The sequence below is a fragment of the Muntiacus reevesi genome, chromosome 3, assembly GCF_963930625.1.
Source record: "Muntiacus reevesi chromosome 3, mMunRee1.1, whole genome shotgun sequence".
Lineage (NCBI taxonomy): Eukaryota > Metazoa > Chordata > Mammalia > Artiodactyla > Cervidae > Muntiacus > Muntiacus reevesi.
This window is the reverse complement of record NC_089251.1, coordinates 31,810,547-31,832,675: the sequence shown is the minus strand read 5'-3', so window position 1 is coordinate 31,832,675 and position 22,129 is coordinate 31,810,547. Positions and strand designations below refer to the sequence as shown.

Sequence of the window (22,129 nt, the reverse complement as noted above, 5' to 3'; positions counted from 1 at the left end):
GAAGCATCTTCAGCAGAACCCTGCCTATTTCATCTGGAAGAGAAAGAAATGGGGCCCTGAGCTTTCCTGATGATTCCTCAGTTGGCAAAGGTGCAAAGACCAAATGCTGCTTTCCCCCAAGGGCACTTTCCTGCCTGAATCCAGGAGAAAACTGTGGCACAAGGACTTGGAATCAGGAGGCTGGTGTTTAAATACTACTTCTGCCATTTACTGTCTCCATAACCTTAATCTAGTCACCTCACCTGTCTGAGGATGGGATCATATTCATTATCTCGTGAGGTTCTTGTGATGATTAAATAGGATGATAAATGCAAAAAGGACCCAACCCAGCCATAGGCATATGGCAAGTGGCAGCCAGGACTCCTGTCTCTTGCAGAATGTCATAGGTTAGCTGGCAGTCACAAGGCAGAGCCTGTTTGGCTTCTCTGTAAAATCATACTTGATGGTATCTCCTCAGAGGGTGACTGGCTGCGCCTGGCTGTCTCCTTGCTGGTTTTCCAGACCAGCATTTAATGAGCACTGGGCCTCCTTTCTACTCCTGATTTTGCACTTCAGTTGCTCGTGGAATCAGAAGAGGGGAGCTTCTGAATATCCCAGGCTGTATCTGCAGGCTGGCATAGTCCCTGTGGTGAATTTGGCTATTAACTGGGGGAATTTTGCAGGAACTAATAATGCCTGTGGCCGGTGATTTGTTATGTAAGTGAATACTGAAACACTCCAGTCAGTAACATTCGGGTAACAAAAGACGTGTTAATATGTTTCTGGTCAGTAGATGCTAATTGTCACAGCAGCTGACCTGCCTCTAATACCCTAATCAAAGGCCCTAATCAAATTGGGAAATTATTTGGAAAGCGTGTAGTCAATATAGGAACAGATACACATGTGCATGTGTGCTCCGTCGCTTCACTTGTGTCCGACTCTGCAACACCATGGACTGTAGCCCCCCAGGCTCCTCTGTCCATGGGATTATCCTGACAAGAATACTGGAGTGGAATACTGCCATCTCCTCCTCCAGGGGATCTTCCTGGCCTGGGGATTGAACCCATGGCTCCTGCATTGGCAGGCAGGTTCTTTTATCATTAGCACCACCTGGGAAGCCTCGACAGATACACATACCAACTCCTTAATTACGAGTTCTAGACTTAGAAGTCTTCATCCCTGGGCCTCAGTTTCCTCCTCTGTGAAGCACAGGGCATTGGGGTTGATGATTCCCTGAGGTCACCTTAATTATCCGGTGATTTGTTTCCCTCTCACAAGAGTCAGACCATGTCCTTGGAACTCCCTGCCCTGTTTTCCGCCCCCACAGCTTCTGCTGGCCTTTTAGTTACACTGGACGTATTCAGAACCAGTAGAACCAAACCCAGCCCTGTCTACAGGCTCCACCCACCTGGACTCTTTTTCCCTGAGAAATCGCAAAGGCAGCATTAACTGGGGCAGCTAAGAGCTCTGGGGAACTTTTCCTGGGAACTGGAAACCCCATATTCTGCTTCGTACCCTTCCAGCCTGAAGTGGGATTTGAGGCATCCTTGTCCCCTGCCCTCTTTAGGTGATAAAGGCAGAGATCTCTGAGGAAAAGGAGGAGATGGCTACTGGCATCCTCAGAGAAATGAGAAAAGCAGAAAAGAAAAAACCACCAGAAAACTGTTTCGAAGCAAAGAACCGAAGTCATGTATGACATGTCTCAGAGCATGGGGGTGATGCAGGCAGCAATGGACTGAGGCTGGGGAGAAGGGGGAGCTCAGACTCTGCACCTGGATTGGGGTGCATCCCCAGATTTTTGTGCCAGGACCAGCCCCCTTTTCTAGCACAAGACAGGTTCTGTCAGGCTGGCTTGACTGACAGTGTAGGCTGGGTCAGTGGACAAGACTTGGCAAGAAACCGATAAGGCTGTCATTCAGACCATGTCTGTGCTGGGTCCTGGCGGGTCAGGCAGAGACGTGTAGGAGCAGTGGACGAATGGAATGGGGTGATAAGGGCAGTCAGTCATCTCCCAGAAATTCTCTGCCTGGAGCCCAGGCCCTGGCCAGAAGGAGAAACCCTGAAACAGAGTTCCAAGTCCAAGGAGGAGGCCTAACACGAAGTCTGATGAGCAAGAACCAGGACAGAAACCAATCTTGGGAACCATGGCATGGGGGTGGCAGTGGGAGGAGCCTTGAGACTTCGTGATCCCAGTAGCTTTGACTGATGCATCAGATTCCAGGCCTGAGTGGCAGCCTAAAGTCTGCCTGTGTCCAGCTGGGCTTCTTGAGCTGGGTGTGGGTAGCCGGAGAAGGTGGGGGCTGAAGAAACAAAGAATTGTTTTGAGTCAGGTCCATCTCCCCACTTTAAAATCACCAAAACACAAAAACACCAAAACACAAAAAAGCAAGCATAAAAGAGCATGTTGGCAAAGGAGAGAGCAAACCTTTGCAAGCCTACCGCAGAGGTACAGAGAATATAAATAGGAGACTCCATTTTATATCTATTATTAAGCCAAATTTAAGATCATGATAATACTTCATGACTATGACTCTATTAAAAGTGTTCCATTATTTATTGCTGGCAGTGGTTTTAAGTGGTAAAACTTTAGAAAGGTAACTTGACAGTATGTTCTAAGATATACAAAATGTTTATAATTTTTTGTCCAATTTTGTCCAATATAAAATTTTTCTGGCAGTCCAGTGATTAGGACTCCACGCTCTCACTGCTGTGACCCAGGTCCAACCCCTGATCTGGAAACTAAAAGCCTATAAGCCAAGCAGCATGTCCAAAAAAATTATATGCATAAGAGTGTTTATTGTAAATATTAACCAACCAAACAAAATTTATTATAATGGGGTTTATTTTATAAATTATCCACTCTAAATATTATGACTCCTCTGTCCATGGAATTCTCTAGGCAAGAATACTGGAGTAGGTAGCCATTCCCTTTTTTCAGAGGATCTTTCTGACCCAGGTATTGAACCCGAATCTCCTGCTTTGTAAGTGAATTCTTTACCATCTGAGCCACCAGGGAAGCTCAAATATTATGCAATCATTAAAGTAACAGAAAATTCTTTTGTTTTTAAATTTTTGTTGGAGAATAGTTGATTTACAATGTTGTGTTAGTTCAGGAAATTGAGCTATTTGATAGCAGGATATAAACTTATATTTCGGAGAAGGAAATGGCAACCCACTCCAGTATTCTTGTCTGGAGAATCCCAGGAACAGAGGAGCCTGGTGGGCTGCCAACTGTGGGGTTGCACAGACTTGGACACAACTGAAACGACTTAGCAGCAGCAGCAGCAAATTTATATTTATCCCATATCTATAGATATGAAAAAATGATGTGTGCATATGGAAAAATCTGGGGTAAAAAGCTTATTAGCTATGATGAGGAAATGTGAATTTTTTTTCCAGTTTGTTTTATTTCTGTGCTTATTTTAACATTAGTGAAATTTTTTTTTCAGAAAGCAGAGAAAGACAATAAAAGGTTAAAAATATGTCCCCAGAATCCCTTGATGAACTGTGAGTTATTCAATCCAGCACTCCTGAGATATCACATTCCATAATTTTATTACCTTCTGTAAAGAAGAACTTCCCTTTGTCCTAAAAATTCAAGGTATAAGCTCTTATTCTCCCTACTAGAGGTTGATTAGAAAAGCCTCGATCTTGCCTTTTCACACCTTTTGATGGTATAGTTTCCAGGTCCATTCTCTTAACCTTTCTTTGTCTTTGCCAACTAAAGAGTCCTATTTTTTTTTTTAAGCCCTTGGATGGTTTTAGCTGCCCTTTTCTGAATCTTCTCTCTCCTTCAGGTCCCCAGAGATGCAGTGAGAGAACTATACACAGTACTCCAGATTCAGCTGCATCATGATTTTATATTAGGGTAGAATGATTTTTGTTTTGTTCCCAAAAAAGCCTTGGTGATGGTACCTGGCCAGATACTATTGGCTTTTTTAGCTGTGGCAGCATATTAAGCCAATGTCTTCTGGGAACCATAGAGAATTACTCCTTGCTTTTCCTCTTTTTGTGGTTTATAACTGACTACTCACAGCTATCATTTAATGAAGATTTAGGATTACTTTTTTCCCCAATGTAAAACTAGTTGAAGCTCATCTGCCATTTTTTGGTCCGTTCACATGGCCTAGAAATTCTCCTGCTCTTTCGCACCTGCAGGGATTTGGGGGCATCTGTGAAGTTGGAATTTCACCCTGTGCACCCTTTCTTGCATGATTTCTGACATTTGAACATTTTTCCATCTGGAGAGATGCCTGTTTGTTTCCTTCCCCTCCTTCCCCTCCCTTTTCTCTGTTCCCTCTCCCCTCCCCCAGAGAGTAACCTCTGATGTAGGACCCTGCCAGGAGTATTTTAACCTCTTAAGTTCTGGCCATTGGCTTCCTCGTGGACTGGAATAATCTATTCTGTCCCCGAGGGAACTCTTGCAGAGTAATCAGACATGATCCCTCTTGCTGGAAAATGCTGCCTTTTTTTTTTTTTTTTTTTTTTTTTTTTAGCAGGTTCTGCTTGCTAAAACACTGACAGTGTCTGCGGTAGGAAGAGCCTGGGCTTGGGAATCAAGCAGACTTGGGTCTGGAATCTCCATTTATTTGCAACAGCCATGGTGTGACCTTGGATGGATTACTTAACCTCCTTGAGTTTGTCCCTAAAGCATGTCACACAAGTTACTGGAAGGGGTCTCAGATGCTGATTCACTAGGCCTGTGGAGGGCCAATGATTCTGCATTTCTAACAAGTTTTCAGATAATGCTGGTTCTGGGGACTGCAGAAAGCAGTGATTCTCCAATTTGATTGCGCCCCAAAATCCCCTGGGAACCTTTAAAATCCACCGATGCCTGGACCTCACTACCTCCCTACTCACCTCCATTTCCAATTTAACTGGTGGTAGGTTATAGTCTGGGATTTCCCTGGTGGCTCAGACTGTAAAGAAACTGCCTGCAATGCAGGAGACCCAGGTTTGATCACTGAGTTGGGAAGATCCCCTGAAGTAGGTAATGGCAACTCACTCCAGTATTCTTGCCTGGAGAATTCCGTGGACAGAAGAGCCTGGAGGGCTACAGTCCACAGGGTCACAAAGAGTTTGCTGGATACGACTGAGCGACTAACATTTTCAGGGTATGGTCTGGGCATTGAGCCTTTTAAAAGCTCCCCAGGTGATTCTAATGTACACCAAAATCTGAGATCCACTGCTTAAAGGTTTATGAGCAGAAATAAGTGTGAGACACCTGACATATAGCAGGTGCAGAGAAAATAATTGTTTTCTTCCTCTTGATTCCTTGCCCTTTGCTTCTCTCTCCACCCTCATCCCCAGTCTTTAAATCACGTAGAAAAAGGCAGGGCATCAGCTGTGGCCCTGTGCCTTCCTCACTCAAGTCTTCTCTAGAGCATCTGGTTTGGGAGAAGCCCCACCTCTGACCCCCTCCAAAAGCCACCTTCAACTCCTGTCCTGCTCTGTCATCCACGATGTATGGGACACAGGGACCCCCTGCTCCCCTATTCTGCCAGCACTCCCTGCTTTGAGAGCCCTCAGTTGGTCAGCAACTTCCACTGGAAAGAATTCCAGTGGGGAGGCAGCCAGTTTTCTTTTGGTGGCTCAAGGTGATTTCAACCTTCCAGGAGGCCTGGGATGAAATCAGAGGACAGCTGGGCAGCACCCTCAGAGTAGCAACAGTGAAAATGCATTTTAGGTAGTCACAACTGGCACAGTTTATCAGATTCAATAAGCTTCAGATTCAATAAGCACCTACACAATGTCTGTGCCAAGCACCTGGTGAGGGGCTGCGCATGGCACAGGGCTCAGTGGGGAGACTGGTTCACCTCTTTGTTAACCAGCTGCATGACCTGAGGCCAGTTGCTCTTAGCTTCCTTCCTTGTTGATTGAGGTCTCTCTGGGGGTAAAGTTGGAGGCACCTGGCCAGTAACGGCTCAGCGGATGTCTGCTGGCTGTCTTAGAGCAGGGGCGGCCCCAGGGCTACAGATGTGAGAGATGAAGGGTAGTTGGGCTGAGACCTTGCAGTGAGTGGGTGGAGCTCAAGTCTTTCTGGCCATCTCCAAACACCCTTCAGTGCCGCGGAGTCTTCTCCCTATGACTTTCCTTCTGTTTTCCAACTGAAGAGCAGACCCTTTCCTGCTGCCTGAATGAGACCCCCTTTCCTGAGTCAGGAGCCAGTTAGCTAAAGGGCCAGGCTGCTCAGGGACTATATCTTGCATCTTCCCACCTCCTGAACACCAGCTGGTCCTGGTTGCCAGGATTAGATCACCGCCTGCATTCCCTTCCCCAGGCATGGTGAACCAGCCTTCCATCCGTATCCAAAGCAAACAGATCAGGTGCCCTGTATTCTCTGAGGGCTTCCCTGCCTTGTATCACCTAATGGTCTTGCTGACAATGGGAGCCTTGTGCTGGGGCCCACGAGGCTGGAGGGGAAAACTTCCTTCTTGGTGAGGGTCATGAGCCCCCATCTGGGACACATCTTCTGTTCCCTCCTGGAAGGGCAGGGAAGCCAAACCTCTCAAGCTGGGGCTGCTCTGGCCCTTTGAAAACCCATCTCTTCACCCCTCTGTGTCCCCAGGCCATGGAGAGCAAGCTGCTCATCGGGGGCAGGAACATCATGGATCACACCAACGAGCAGCAGAAGATGCTCGAACTAAAGAGGCAGGAGATTGCTGAGCAGGTGGGACTGGGGGCTTTAGGTCCCTGGGGGGTGCATGGCCTTGAGGTCAGGTCGGGGTGCTAAGGGCAGTGAGTCATCATATCAGGGTCCCTGGAATTACAGGGCTGAGAACCTAACGCTCTGCATCCCATGGGTCCACCCGCCCAGGTGCTGGCTCTCCAAGATGTCACCCTCTACAGGGCACCTGGTCCTAATTCCCAAACCTTCCACAAAGGTGTGAGTTCTTCACCAACTGTAGGGCTGTTTCTGAAAGCATCAAGAACCACAGTTTGTTGGTCTTACCCATCAGCTGTGATACTACAGAGGAGAGGCTGAGACAGCTGAAAAGCCAGTACCGGGGCATCAGTGGATGTGGTCGACACCCCTGGAAGGCTCCAGCGGTTAGGGGTGGGGTCTCCTTCCACATGGGGCAGTGCCTGCGAAAGCGTGGCCCTGTGAGCTGAGAAGAAGGTTCAGAGAGGCCTCCACTAAGGATGGGGTGGGAGCGATGGATGTGGGCTCTGAGACACTCTCTGCACCCTCATGGCTCCTGTGGCCACGACGGAGCCAGGTTCCATGACAGGCAGAGCTCCCCTGGGTCTTCCCAGGATGTGCTGCTCCTCTGAGCCCTGTCCCCTGCCCCGGCCTAGAAACGCCGTGAGCGGGAAATGCAGCAAGAGATGATGCTCCGGGACGAGGAGACCATGGAGCTCCGGGGCACCTACACATCCCTGCAGCAGGAGGTGGAGGTCAAAACCAAGAAACTCAAGAAGGTAAGTTGCCACAGCAGGACCCTGGGTCCCGGTGTGTGCGGGCCCGGGAGTCACCTGCCCAAGCGGGGTGTACTTTAGCAGCCCCTCCCCACCTTGCTTGAACCTCTGACCCCTTGAGTTACGTTGCCTGGGTTCTGGGGTGAGGAGCCAGGGGATGCAGGGGTCTGGGTGGAATAGAACCTTTTCTCTTGCTTCAGGAGGGGCTTGAGAGGCTGGGAATGCCTTCACTTCCGCTCTGCAGGGTTGCCACCCTCGTGCTCCTGGGTCACTTCCCCCTTTCCTGTGGTGTCACCAATGAGTCACCGTTTGGATAGTCAGGCACTGAGCAGGCCAGGGGAGTGGAGACTTGAGCCCACGAGAGCTCAGAGAGGAAGCATAAGGCCCTCCAGAGATGAGAGTATCAGCCACCAGGGCCCTGTGAGGTCCATGGCCAGGGAATGGCATGTGCATGAATTGAGGGCCTAGGGCAGGAAGCCGCAGATTCCAGCCTGGATTCTGGAAGAGCCTGGAAAGCCCTTAGATTGCTGAGGTGGCTGCGCCAGAGCGGGCCCGGCAGAGGCCCAGCTCCAGCGGCAGTTTCCAGTTTCCACACCTCCTGGTGTGTTAGGAGTGGGACGGACAGGGGGACCAGGGCTACCCTCCCCACACACCTCCTTTTGAGAGCGCTAGAGAGGCTGGAGTGGGATGGGCCATCTTCCAAACTGGCTGAGGCTCTCCTGAGCCTTGGACCAGTGGTCCTGATACTCAGGTCCTGAATCAGGCTCTTCTTCACCTTGTGTGACCTTGAGCAAACCCGTGCCTGAGTTTCCTCATCTGTAGAAAGAGGATGTTGGACCAGAAGGTTCCCTGGGTCCCATCAAACTTGAGCATTGCACAATGTGACAGCAGCTGAGAGTGAGCAGGCTAACAGGTCACAGTGAGGGATGGGGCAGCCCTCAGAAGAACCCGATCCGATGGATGGAGGGACATTCACACGGGGACCCTGGCCTCATCCTGGACTGAGCTGGGGGAGTCGAGCCTCGTTGGGTGCCACTCCGTACCCCCTCTGAGCTGCACCTTCCCCCACCAGCTCTACGCCAAGCTGCAGGCGGTGAAGGCGGAGATCCAGGACCAGCACGATGAGTACATCCGCGTGCGGCAGGACCTGGAGGAGGCACAGAATGAGCAGACCCGGGAACTCAAGCTCAAGTAGGGCCCCTTCTCTTCCCAGCTGGGGCCCGCACAGCCATCTCTCAGGCTCCGGGCCTCTCCCTGATAGGCTCCTCTCTTTGCTGAAGGCTTCAGTTCTGTCTCCTCACCCATGTCCATGACCCATAGGAATGGAAGGTGTCTGAGGGATGGGGGAGGGACCCATTGGAGTATCTTCTACCTCCTGTTTTCTCCTTCCTGTTCTCTGCCTGCATTAGATGAACCTTGTACAGGGCATGTTGGGTGTTGGCCAGAGGTAACTCCTAAGGCCTTGAGTCTATAATCTTTGCATGATAAACTGTGATTTCCAGACTCTATTGTTTCTCTAGGGACCCCCTCCCCCCGACTTTTTGTTTTTTCCATTTTCTCTGTTCCCTCTGCCTCTGTGTCTTGCTGCTCCTCTTGCAACCTTCACCTACACTGCATGGTCTCACTCCCCAAACCCCCATCTCTACCTCATTCCTGCTCCCAGGTACCTGATCATCGAGAACTTCATCCCCCCAGAGGAGAAGAACAAGATCATGAACCGGCTTTTCCTAGACTGCGAGGAGGAGCAGTGGAAGTTCCAGCCCCTTGTTCCCAGTGGAGCGTGAGTCTCATCCCGCTGTCTGGGCCTAGGGACTCTCAAGCTCACCCCTGGTTGGGGGTGGCCAGGCACTTGGGGGAGATGGAGGATGGGTTTTTTCAGGACCAAACACAAGGATCTCTGTAAAGGAAGGAACATCAAATACAGTGTCTCGTTGGTCCAGAGAATACTAGCTGGCTAACATTTGGCCAGTCTGGTGAATATTCGTTTGTCAGATGCCCAAAACAGCATCAATAGATGATATTGCCAAGCACTTACTGTGTGTTGGACACTGTGGGAGACTGCAGACAGAAGGTCAATAAGACACAGTCAGAGCTCACAGTCCAGTGGGGAATACAGAAAAGGAGTCAGATCAAGAAATGATAGACAGGTGAGGTCTTTGTAGCCTTACTCAGCTGGGTGATTCAGCATTTCCACCTGTTTCCACATCCTAGCTCTTAGTTTGCATCCATTGGCTGGGTGTGCGGCTCCCTCTGCTGGTGGCCCTGAAGAACAAGACTGGACAGGCACACCCAGCCGAGTGACTGCCTCACCCAGCTGAACCACTGTCCCTTTGTTGAAAATCTGTGTACAGGGGTGCTCAGGAGGCTGGCTGGACACCAGTGAACTATCCTGGCAATTCTTTATCTATCCTAGGAATATTAATACCAAGTTAGGGCAAGAGTCTCCCCAAAGCTGGAGTGGGAAGCTAATTTTAGAAATCCATAACTCCTCACTGGAGCATCAGATTGCCTACTTGATTTGCCTACTTTCTAAAGAGCTGATCCTGCCCAAGTCCTGCAATCAGTACTTTGCTTACTGTTGAATTATGGCATCTCCTAGCCTAGTAAGGCAAAGAGAAAGATTCAGTGTTTTCTTTGTCATTGGGAAGCCTAAAAATTTGGCTCATTCCTCAAAAGCTGCTTGCTTTAGCTTACTCTGCAATGGTTTCATTTCCATGACTCTTTGGGAAGAACCAATCTTGACATACATACCCCGTGTGTAAGTTTGTAAGCAGCCAGTTCATGAGTAAAGGACTTTTCAATGGTGTCAGTTTGGATTTTTTTGGTTTTGTCAGTTTGGATTTAAAATCTACCTTTCCAATCTAAGTGGAGACCTGTAGTAGTATATCATTTATTGCAGACATTCTCCACCCCCGCTGCATCTAGAATCACCTCTGAGCTGGGCTCCAGAGAATCTGATTTGAGGGGTCTTGTGGGTGGATCCCAGGACTTTTTTAAAAAAATTGTTTTTTCAAAGCCTCCAGCTGATTCTACTGGGAAGCTAGGTTCAGAAACTACTGTTCCATTGCCATCTACTGGAGGAAGATGCTGGTGAGGCTTCTGCTTTGTAAGGTTATTTTGTGCTTAGAAAGTTCTTGAGCTGAAAGTTTGTAGGTAGAGGAATTTCTTTATATTAGAGATGGATGAGGGAAGCTCTGAGAAGGCATATTGGGTTTTTTTTGTTTTTTCTTTTTTTTGCCTTACTGGGTAACTTTATTTTAAAAAAATTTTATTGGGGTATAGTTTATTTATATTTGAATTTTTAATTTTGAAAATCAAGAATAATACGAAGAATTCCCGTGTGCCTTTCACCAAAACTCCCCAGTTGTTAGCATCTTGCCACATCTTGCTTGATTAATCCCCTGCCCCCAACAATTTGAGATTAAGTTGCAGACAGTCAACCCTTTACCAGTATTTCCTAAGTTGAATGAGGACATTCTCTTACATAACCTCAGTACAGTGATCAGATTCAGGAAATTCTATATTGACACCAGACGAACACACAACAAGCAATATTCAATTTTAGCCAGTTAGCTCAATAATATCCATTAAGGCAATTCTTCCTGCACCAGGCCACCTGTGATGGTGCATTGCGTTAATCGTCATGCCTCTTCCTTTAATCTGGAACTGAAAAGGGATCTTGATTTGAGTTTTGAAAATTTCATGCTTCAGAGGAGTTTATTCATTTCTCAAAACATTGGCCCTGCAATTTTTACTTGACTGCCTAAGCACACAATCCAGACTTCAAAGCATGGTGGTACTTTGCCTGCAGCTAAAATACACTTTCTGCTTAATGTTTATGAATTTCCATTCTTTATTCTATTTTTTTTAAGTTTACTTTCTTCCTTTTACTCAAATAACTTTAAAATTTTTTAAAAATAACTTTTCTTTTTTTTGCAAAAATAAAATGGTTTGCATACACTGAAAAGCCATACACAGACAAAAAAATTAAAACAGCTATCTTAAAATAGGACATGTTAAATAATTTTTAGAGTAGATACAAGTAACAGCTTGTAAAATAGAAGTCCTCCAGTTGGTATCTTTGCTTACTGTTGAATTATTCCCTCTCCTGCCTAGTAAGGCAAAGAGAGAAAGATTCAGTGTTTTCTTTGTCCTTGGGAAGCCTAAAAATTTGGCTCATTCCTCAAAAGCTGCTTGCTTTAGCTTACTCTGTAGTGTTTTCATTTCCATAACTTTTAGGGAAGAACAACCTCGACATACATACCCTGTTGGCTTAAATCTGCATACAGTTGTTCACCAGCCCGCATTTGTATGTCTCCATTAGCAGCTTTCTGATTGGATCCCAAATGGACTGTGTTCCCATAAAATTTTATATTAAAAGTGTAAACATATAAATACTTTCACAAGCTTTTTCAAAGTTATGGTTAAATATATTCACAACTTAACCATGCTATTTCATACAGAATCTGTATGTACCTCTTTGGAATGCAGAGTATATATTTTGTGTAGAAAATAATCTGGGTGAGGGTAAAAGGTATTGCAATTGTGACATCCCAGTGTTCTCCACTGTACTTAAATACGGTTGATATAAACAGGTATTATAGATTTCTTTAAGAAAAAATTCCAATAAATAAATTACTTCAAAAAGACTTATTAATAAATACCAGGTAGTCAACTACATGCTATTCTGAATTACTGCTCCAAATTATTTTCTTTTTTTTATTTTTTATTTTATTTTATTTTTTATATTTTCTTTTTTAATGTCACCTGTCCATTGTCTGATAACTGCAATAAATAATATTTATCTCAGAACTTTTAAAAAACCACAGAAATACAACAGAGAAGTAGTAACAGTTCTAGGAAGATTTTTATGAAAGCAGTTTTTTTCCGCAGCAGTTGGTGGTTAAAATAAAGTAAAAACACTTTCCTCCTAATTGGAATTCCCAAGTGAGATAATGACTCAGCACAGAGAGCCTCAGGGTTAGCATGCTGGTGTCAGAGTCCCTGGCCTGGATCTGTGCCCCAAGCCCCTCCTTTCACAGCCGGAGAGGGGAGGGCCTTGGATGCAGCTTCCCCCATTTCGGGGAGCTCTGGGGCCTGAGACTGTAGAACAAGCTGCCTGTCTGGGAGGACTGGGTCCCACTGTTTGCAATATAACTTGATCGGGGCTGAAAACCTCTTCTGTCCCAAAACATATTTAACTAATGAAGGCATTGTCCCCTTTGCTCAATTCACCTGTGGAGTATTCTGCTTTGGCCTGTGGTGTTCTGGGGATGAGACACTGAAGGCTGCTCAAAATGAGAGGACAAAAGCATTGTTGGAAAGAAATTATCTAAAGTCATGCTGTCCCTCTAGAAAGCTTTAGCTAGAAAAAACATTTCCTCTCTTCTTCTAGCTACAGGCATTTACCCCCACACTCTTTCCTGCGCTTCTTTCTAAAACAAGGAGTTATTGTCGGGGAGCTCTTGAAACACACTTGTGTCAACTTATTTTGGAAGTCTGTCCTGTGTTCTTTTTTCTCCACTGTCTCTCTCTGATACACAGTAACTTCAGGTGAGGTCTGTTCCACAATCACAAATAATTTTGGTTGAAGTTACTTTGGAAAAAATCTTGGCAGCCACCTTCAACCATCACAGTTTTACAAGTAGGACCTTTTATGTTTGGCTTCTCGTAATAGACTTTATTTTTAATTGTATTTATACACAACTGTCTTCTAAGGGTTGTATATTTGGCAGCTATAGCCCATGGTTTGCAGTTCAAAAATTCTATTTGTAACTTTAGTCCTTTGCTGTTTGCGTTCCTGGCCACCCTAGATTCTTTTCAGAGCATCATGGTGCAGTAGAAAGAGACTGGATTTGGGATGTAGAACATTTGGAATTCTGGTCCCTGCTCTGCCTTGAGAGGGTCTCTTAACTTCTCTGAACCCATGTTTCTTCATCTGCAAAGTCGGGATAATGAAACAAAAATCCCTGCAGGACTGTCAAGTTTAAAATGAAATAATGCGCATGTGTCTGTGTGTTGGGGAGGTGGGGGGATGTTCTAGGCCACTACCTCGCACAGAGGATGGTCCATAAATGGTTGCTGTCATGCCAATAAGCCAACATGATGATTTTGGGGACTCCAGAGAAACCAGTTTGTCATCATCCCTTACAAGTGCCATAGAAGGACAGTTTGATTTGTTGCTTTTGTTTTAGATTTTGATTTTTAAATCGGGCTGCCTCCAAGTTTAGAGAGAGCATTCCTTGCTCTAAACAGAATAAGGATAGAAGGTTACGCTGGTTTTGTTACAGAGGCAAAGTTTAACCTCAGTCAGAACATTCTCAGCTCTGGGTTGAGTCCCTAGATTTGTTCCCAGGCCTGTGAAAACTGAAAAAGAATCTGAAACAAGGAGAAGTTTTTGCCTTCCCAGGCAGGCGGTGAGCCATACGGAGGAGCCGTGGGAAGGGGGCGGGGGAAGTTCAGATGTGCCAAGGGATGCTGCAAGGTGGACTGCTGACCCATCGGGACAGGGGGACCTGATCGATCATGGAGAAAAGTCAGGTTTGCTGTGGTGGGTGCTTGTGAAGGACGTGGAAAGAGAAAACACACCCTATGATGTTGCCTGCTGGTTTTCAGAACAGAAGAAAGGTATGGTGAGCAGACAGCTGGCAATGAGATTGGGATCAGCCTCTGAGATGGGACTGATTTTTTAATATTAAGGGGAGAATATATATAATCTTGTGATAGAAGCTGTGTGGAGAAAGGGTCCTAAGAGAACTCTGAGGATCTACTAAGCACAGGAAAACTGCTGTGGCTTTCTTTAGGGAGGGGTGGATACTCCAGAGCCAGGCCTCCATTCTGGGCTGTCAGCCACAACCTGCTTACTACACAGGGATCAATCATGGAAAGTAAGCCCGGGGCAGAGAGAGAGGAGATGGGAAGTTTGGTGTCCCAATTACAGACTCCCCTCCCCCACCCCCTTCTTCTCTCCTGCCACCCAGAATAGCCCTGGCATCTTTATTGGGTCAGGCTGCCAATTCACACTGATCCACGGCTCTGCTCGTCCAGCCCTGTTCACTTGTCCTGTTCCCAGAGCCTGCAGCCTTCAAGGCACGCTGAGGCCCAGGCAGTTCTGTGTGTGCTCCTGAAAGTGTGGCATCCTAAAAGGAGTATTTGGGAAGGTTCAGTTTCCAGTCTCTTCCTGGTTGTATGACCTTGGGCACACAAGGCATTTCGCTTTTCTGAGCCTCAGTCTCCTTGTTTGTTCCGTCTGAACCTCAGGAGGTTGTTGTAAAGTTTGAATGAGATGCAGAGATACACCTTATAAATGATAAGCTATTATTTTACTGATTTTTCTGCTCCTCTCTGCCAAAGCCACCTCCCCACCTCTTAGAGAGTCCACAGCAGCAGAGCAGGCTGGGACTTCTACAGCCTCCTCCTTCCTTCTTTTTCATCTATGAAGAGGGGTTGGTGGGAACCCCAAGTGGAGCCCAGCATTCTTTTATATAAAACCTGAGACTGGTTTTTCACTACTTGCTGTGGCAGAAGGCTGGCCTTGTTCTGTCAGGTCCTGCACGGCTTGTTCTCCTAGTCAAGGACAGAATGTCCTATCTCTGAGTTACTCAGCCTGTTTCTTCTCTTCTGTCTTCTGTCTGCCTTTTGGCTTTTTTCATTGCTTGTTTGTATCCCTGTTTGAAATTAGCAAGTGGAGCTGAGAATAAATAATCATCACAGCTGCCGTGTGTTGAACGTTTGCAGTGTACTGTGCTCCGTGCTTCTCTTGTTAATCTCAGCAGTTCTGTAGGATGGTGATGAGATATATGAAGCTCAGAGATAATAAGCTGCTTCCCAAGGTAACAAAGCCGAAGGGGCAGAGCCAATATTCAAACTTGGATCTGCCTGACTCTAAACCCTGTTAATTTTTTAGTGGAAATAACTGTCATTTTCTTTCCTATTTTTATTTGTTTTGAATAATCAAATACCTCATACTCATTAAGTTGCTGAGAGTAAAAAGTCTAACATACTATGTGTTGTCCAGAATATAAAGCAATGGGAACTTTCTTGTAGGTATGTAGCCACTTTGGCAATATTTAGTAAAACTGAAGATGCACGTTGGAACCATTCCATTCCTGGATATATACCCCAAAGAAACTGTTGAATATATACTTAAAGATACCTATACATACAGAAATCTTTATAACAGCACTGTGTTAAATAGAAGGGGAGAGAGAAAAAGGAATTGACCTACATGTTCATCAACAAGAGAATATATAAAAAACATAAAATGCTATATTGAAACCTTAAGATAATCAATATAGTTAAACTGTAATCCAGAGCAGCATGGATAAATATAAAAGATATGTTTGGGCACACAAAAAATGTATCTGTACTATACAGTACAAAATTTAGAAATAGGCATACAATACTATATATATTGTTTATGAATATATACATGTATAAATAAATATAAAAACATGGCTGACATTAATAATCACCAAACTCAAGAGAGGGATTAATTCTGGAGAAGGAAAGTCTTAAAAACTGTGCCTACATTTTACTTCTCAAAAAAGATTTGGTGTTAAGTATAACAAAATGTTAAGATTTAGCAAAACTGAATGGTAGGTAAACAGATATATATTATTTTCTGTGCTTTTCTGGGTATTTGAAATAACTTATTAGATATAAACCTATACACGTACATTTTAAAAATTGTAAAACCATCCAAAGATAATTACTATTAACATTTCGTTGAATATCCAAACTTCTTTTTAAGCATCCACACATGTATACACACTTCTTTAAGATCAAAACAAATTTCATCTCTTTATTTGCTTTTTTACTTAATATGTTGTAGAAATCTTTTCATGGTTACATAAAGCCAAAAACAATGTAACTGCATAATATTCCTTCACATGACTGAATAATAATTTAACTTGTCCATTCTGGTGCACATTTGGTTTGTTTCTAATTGTTTGCACTTGTAAATAATATTGCAGCAAACATCCCAAATTTTTGTCCCCATCTCTGATTATTTCCTTAGGGAAATTCCTAGGAATGGGAATTTGGGTCAAAGAATATGCATGTTTTAAAAGCCAAGCCTGAGTTTTGTTTGTTTTATAAGTAATAGCTTTATTGAATATAAACCACACATAAAGTTTACCATTTTAAAGTATATTATTCAGTGTATTTTAGTATATTCACAGTTATATAATAGCACCACTGTCTAATTCCAGAACATCTTCATCACTCCGAGAAGAAACCTCAAACGCATTAGCTCCCCAGTGTCCCCATCCCTAGAAAACCACCAATCTGTCCACTTTCTGTCTCTATGGACTTGCCTATTCCAGATAGTTCATATAAATGGAATCATACAACATGTAGTCTTTTATATCTACTGTCTTTCACTTGGCAAAATGTTTTCAAGGTTCTTCTACGTTGTAGCATGCATCAGTCCTTCATTCCTTTTTGTTGCTGAATAATATTCCATTCTGTGATATTCCACATTTTGTTTATTTTTCATAAATGAATAGTCATTTGGGTTATTTCTACTTTTTGGCTATTATGAATAATTCTTCTTTGAGCATTCATGTACAAGTTTTTGTAGGGCATATGTTTTCAGTTTTCTTGACTATGTACCTCTAGTAATGGAAGCACCAGGTCATATGGTAACTCTATGTTTAACTTTTTGAAGAACCGCTATACTGTTTGCAAAGAGGCTGCATCATTTTATTTTCCCACCAACAATGCCTGGAGGGTCCAATTTCTCTGTATCTTCACCAACATGTGTTATTATCTGTCTTCCAGGATTATAGTTATCTTAGTAACCAATGAGATATCATGAAGTGGTATCTCACTGTGGGTTTGATTTGCATTTTCATAATAACTAATAGTGTTGAGCATCTTTTCATGTGCTTATTGGCCATTATATATTTTCTTTGAAGAAATGGCTACCCAAATCCTTTGTTCATTTTTGAACTGGATTATTTGTCTTTTTATTGTTGATTTATAAGAGTTATTTTTATTTTTTATAAGTTATTTTTAGATTCTAAATACAACTCATGTATCGCATGGATGATTTGCAGATAATTTCTCCCATTTTATAAGGTCATGAAGATTTACTCCTTTGTTTTACCTAAGAGTCTTATAGGTTTAGCACTTATATTGAAGTCTATGATTAATTTTTAAGTTAGTTTTTAATATATGGTACAAGGGAAGAATCCAGCTTCATTTTTTTTTGTGTGGCTATCCAACTGTACCTGTGCCATTTGCTGAAGAGACTGTTCATGCCCCATTGAATAGTCTTGGTACCCTTATAGAGAATCAGTTGCTTGTAATAAATATAAGGGTTTATTTCTAGATTCTTAATTCTGTTCCATTGATCCTTATGTCTTTCCTTATGCCAGTATCACACAGCCTTGATTACTGTAACATTGTAATAAATTTTTAATTTTTTTAATTGATGTATAGTTGAATTACAATGTTGTAATAAGTTTTGAGGGGCTTACCTTATAGCTCAGTTGGTAAAGAACCTGCCTGCAATGCAGGAGACCTGGGTTCGATCCCTGGGTCAGGAAGATCCCCTGGAGAAGGAAATGACAGCCCACTCCAGTATTCTTGCCTGGAGAATCCCATGGACAGAGGAACCTGGCAGACTACAGTCCATGGGGTTGCAAAAGAGTTGGACACAACTTAGCGAGTAAACCACTACCAATAAGTTTTGAAACTGGAAAAATGTGAATCTTCTCCCTTTGTTCTTTTTCAAGATTATTTTGGCTATTTTGGAACTCTTGCATTTCAAGCCTGAGTTTCTAATCATTTTATTGTGTTAAAACCTATGAAAGAAAATGAAAAGCAGAACCACTAATTAATGGTTTTGTGTAGTATGTGAAGTCAGTCTGTGAGTCTGACAGCTAAAATAAGATTGGATTGCCTTTCTTCATCCCAGTCTTCTGTCAGACCTTTTCACTGTGGGAAAAAATTGAAGCAACAAGAGTGATGAATGTCTTTTTGTGTTATTACTCTCTTGAGTCGTCAGATGGTATTAGAGCAAAGAGAAGCAAATTCCAGAACTGGCAGTCTGTGCGGCCTCCTGACTACCTGAATGATATGTAATCCTTCATGATATCACTCTCCCTTTGTGTTCAGAGGAAACTGATTTAAAATATAGCCTCTTCCCTACAGCAATAGCAGCCAAATGAAGAAGAGGCCAACGTCTGCAGTGGGCTACAAGAGGCCGATCAGCCAGTATGCTCGGGTTGCCATGGCAATGGGGTCCCACCCCAGGTACAGGGTAAGCAGCTGGGAAATAGAAAGGGTGGGTGGATGCTTGCAACCTCTGCTTCCTCTACCTGCCTCATTACCCTTGCTACTCCCATTATCTCCCCGAGTGCCTAGAAGATGCTGGCCATCAGGACCAGTGCCCACCTCTGGCCTGATATTCCCACCACAGGCTGAGAACATCATGTTTCTGGAGTTGGATGTGTCCCCGCCCGCAGTCTTTGAGATGGAATTCTCTCATGACCAAGACCAAGACCCCCGTGCACTACACATGGAGAGGCTCATGCGGTTGGACAGCTTTCTGGAAAGACCTTCCACGTCTAAAGTCCGGAAGTCCAGATCCTGGTCAGTACCATCACGGTCAGAGTGAGCAATGGATTTAGCGCGGAAACCACAGTGCGGGGGGCTGGTGGACGTTGAGGAGGGTTGTGGTTGTACCCGAAAGGCGTGAATGGAGACTGATAATTGGGGCTGCGGGGGCTGAGTTCCTACAGCGACAGGATGAGGGAAAGAAAAGTTCTCACTTCTTTCTGTTTCCTGCACCCCCAACCCCCCAACCTCATCCGCACCCCTGCAGGTGCCAGAGTCCTCAGCGGCCTCCACCTCCCACCGCACACGCCTCGCTGGCCGCCTCTGCTGCTCTGCGTCCCACGACAGTGCTTGACCACGAGTGATAACCTTCCGTCGGGCTTGCCCCGTCCCCCCCGCCCAGACCCCCAGGGCCAGGGTGGCCAACCCTGGCTCATCTCGCTGCCGCTCGGTGTGCGTGCGTGCGTGTGCGTGTGTGGGCGCATGTGCGTGTGTGTATGTTGGCGGGGGACCCCGGCAGGCGTGCCTCTGCTGGCTCTTGGCCTCCTTTATTTAATTAATGTTATTTATTCGTGGAACTCGGTTCGTGTGGGCAAGGAGCCCTCGCCTGACCCTGCCGTGCTCACCGCCCCGCCTCCTCCTCCTCTTGACTTTAGACCCCACCCCGCTGCCCCAGTCAGACCTCACTCTCCTTCCAGTCAATTGTGCCCAGAAGGGAAGACGCAGGTGCCTGTGTGTATCTTTTTCTACCTGGCTTGTCCCGGAATCTCCCATCTCCTCCTGCGCCGCCGGTGAGCAGCTGCTGAGCACTTTCTGGGACTACAGAAATACCAGATGTGTGCTGAAGACAGGAGACATCCATCCTGCTGATGGTGAGCGTGTGCTCCCAGCGGAGGGAGAGCCCCACTCTGCTTTCCGGGCTTCAAACAGCCTCTTTCCGCTTCTCGGGCTCCTTATCAAGGACTCCAGTGACCCCATCCGCACAGCCCATGCTTTTCAGCTTTGGCAAGAACTCATGGCTTCCCGAACTGCTTCCTGCCCACCTTACCCACTCGGGGAAGAGAACTGTGAATCGACCAGTCGCTGCCTCCTCGGGACCTCCGGGACATGGGACAGTAATGGAGACAGTGTGGACAGTCATCAAGGGACGTCCATTTGTTTCCGTTCCCTCTGAGAAGTCACTTTGGCCGACAAGGAATCAGGCCAACTCTCCATCTTTGAGATGCTGCTCCTTCCAGCCCTCATCATTCCCTGCAGCTGCCTGTATCCCCGCTACTTGTGGGAGGATCAGTGTCCTCTCTCTGGCTAAACAAAGGTACTGGAATCTGATGCTTCTCCCTGCTCATGGAGCACAGGAGATGGAGACCCAGGCACAGCCTGCCAACTCTGCCCATTACCCCTGTTCCTGAATCACATTCGTCGGGCACTGTTTTGTTGACAAGACTGACCCTTCAGCATTGTGCAAATTGGTCCCTAAAGAAATCCTCTCACTTCCCTTTGTGACATCCCAAAATGCCTCTGGGTATCTCGGGTGAATTTCTACCAAAAAGAAAGATTAATTTTCATTGACTTACCTTTTAAGTGTATATTTTGGTGGATGAGTGAAGAGGTAGTCATGAATGAAAACACATAGTTTGGGACTGCAAAACGACCTAATATGGAGTCTCCAGTGACTAGAATATGAGGAGTTTAGTCACTGGGGAAAGCCATGAAACTGACAGGGCTGCCTGAAATTTGGTGTGTGGGAGGTGGCGGTGGGGAGTGACTACCTGGTTATTCTCTTTCCAGCAGGAAATGAACCCTTCTTGCACACAGCTCAATTTCTACCCTGAGGACCAAGCTGTGGTTTGGTTTACTTCAATGATGCTGTCGTTGCTGCTGTAACTATGACACCAGGTGTTTGGGCCATTCATTTTCCACTGGCGCCTGTCCTTCAAGGAAACAACGTTTTTCATCAGAGCCCAGAAGATGGTTTGAGACTCAGGATTCAGATCAGAGATTCGGCTGTGGCTAGGACAGGAGTGGCGTGTAGAAATTTTCCAGGTGGCCTGGGCACAGAGGGACCTCCAGGCCTGCGTTGAGCAGCCTCTCCCACTGACCTCTGTCTTGTTTGTGGATGAAGCCTCATGTGTTACCCTTATTCATCACTTGGACACATCGCCTCTGCATTGTCTGCTCACTTGACCCTCACAGTCTTATAGCACAATGTACCCAACTTCCACACCCCCAGTCGGAGGGCTGGGCCCGAGGTGTGGTCAGAGGAGGAGCTCCTGCCTGCAGTTTTGTGTATGTGTGTGTGTGTGCGCGTGTTTATGTGTGTGTGTGTTTACCTCCACAGGGGACACTTTACACTCCGTGTAAGATATGCTGGGAACAGGGCCACCGGGGTGGCTGGATCTGAGTCTCTCCGTCTCTCTTTCTCTTCTTTTCCTTTTGATGTATCCAACACTTGGTTGACAAAGTAAGGGCCTTGATTAGGACCAAATTTCCATGTCTGTTGCTATGGTCTTTATTTAGGACAGCGATTAACAATGCAGTGGCCCATTCTTTTCACTCTATACAGTTGACGATACAGGACATATGTAATATATAAATATATATATAAAACATTACCCTCTGTCTCCTTGGCTTAGGATGAGATCTCTCTGTCAAGCTGAAATGCACCTGCAGCTCAATGCTGCCAGCAGCCTGCAGGCCCCAGCCCTGTTCAAATTAACACAGTCGATAATAAAGGAATGAGTATCGTTACAAAGTTGGTTGCCTGCCTTCTCTTCCCTTCGACTCTCTCTGCGTTTCTTCTTTATGGTCTCCCATCTTTCTCTTCCTTGGTTTTTTCCAAGAGGGGTTCAAGAGTATTTGGAGCCCAGCGGGAGTGATGAGCACCTGGGAACACTGGCTACTTCATAACAGGGGCTCCATCTGAGCAGTGGGGCCAAAGGCAGGGCTCGGGCTCTAGGCTGAAGTCTGTGCCTGAGTTATGGCAGCAGCTGTTCGTGTGCTAGGCTAGCAGTCCCCTCCCAGTTAGTTTCGAGCTCTGAGCAGATTTCAGAACTTCCTAGATGCTGTCCACATTAGCTGTCAGTATCGTTTCACAGCTCTGCCCCCTCTTATCAGCCATGAGAGGTGAAATCGGGCAACTAGTGTGGGAAAAGCACATCCATATGCC

At 45.6% G+C, this 22,129-nt stretch overlaps 1 protein-coding gene across 11 annotated transcripts in view; it reads left to right on the top strand.

The window, feature by feature from the left end:
- Positions 1–22,129, top strand: part of KIF3C (kinesin family member 3C) — a 57,910-nt gene that overhangs the window by 11,891 nt on the left and 23,890 nt on the right. For 10 of the 11 annotated variants that reach the window (XR_010662313.1, XR_010662314.1, XR_010662312.1 and 7 more), the window contains 6 exons: positions 6,548–6,649; positions 7,279–7,401; positions 8,471–8,589; positions 9,062–9,178; positions 18,559–18,667; positions 18,827–18,999. Coding sequence is in view for 8 of the 11 variants with exons in the window: in XM_065928721.1 (XP_065784793.1) it covers positions 6,548–6,649; positions 7,279–7,401; positions 8,471–8,589; positions 9,062–9,178; positions 18,559–18,667; positions 18,827–18,999 (743 nt within the window). In the remaining 3 variants the exon portion in view is untranslated. Of the gene's footprint in view, positions 1–6,547; positions 6,650–7,278; positions 7,402–8,470; positions 8,590–9,061; positions 9,179–18,558; positions 18,668–18,826; positions 19,000–19,231; positions 21,716–22,129 lie in introns of those variants that run through there. The other variant, XM_065928724.1, reaches the window with a different exon arrangement.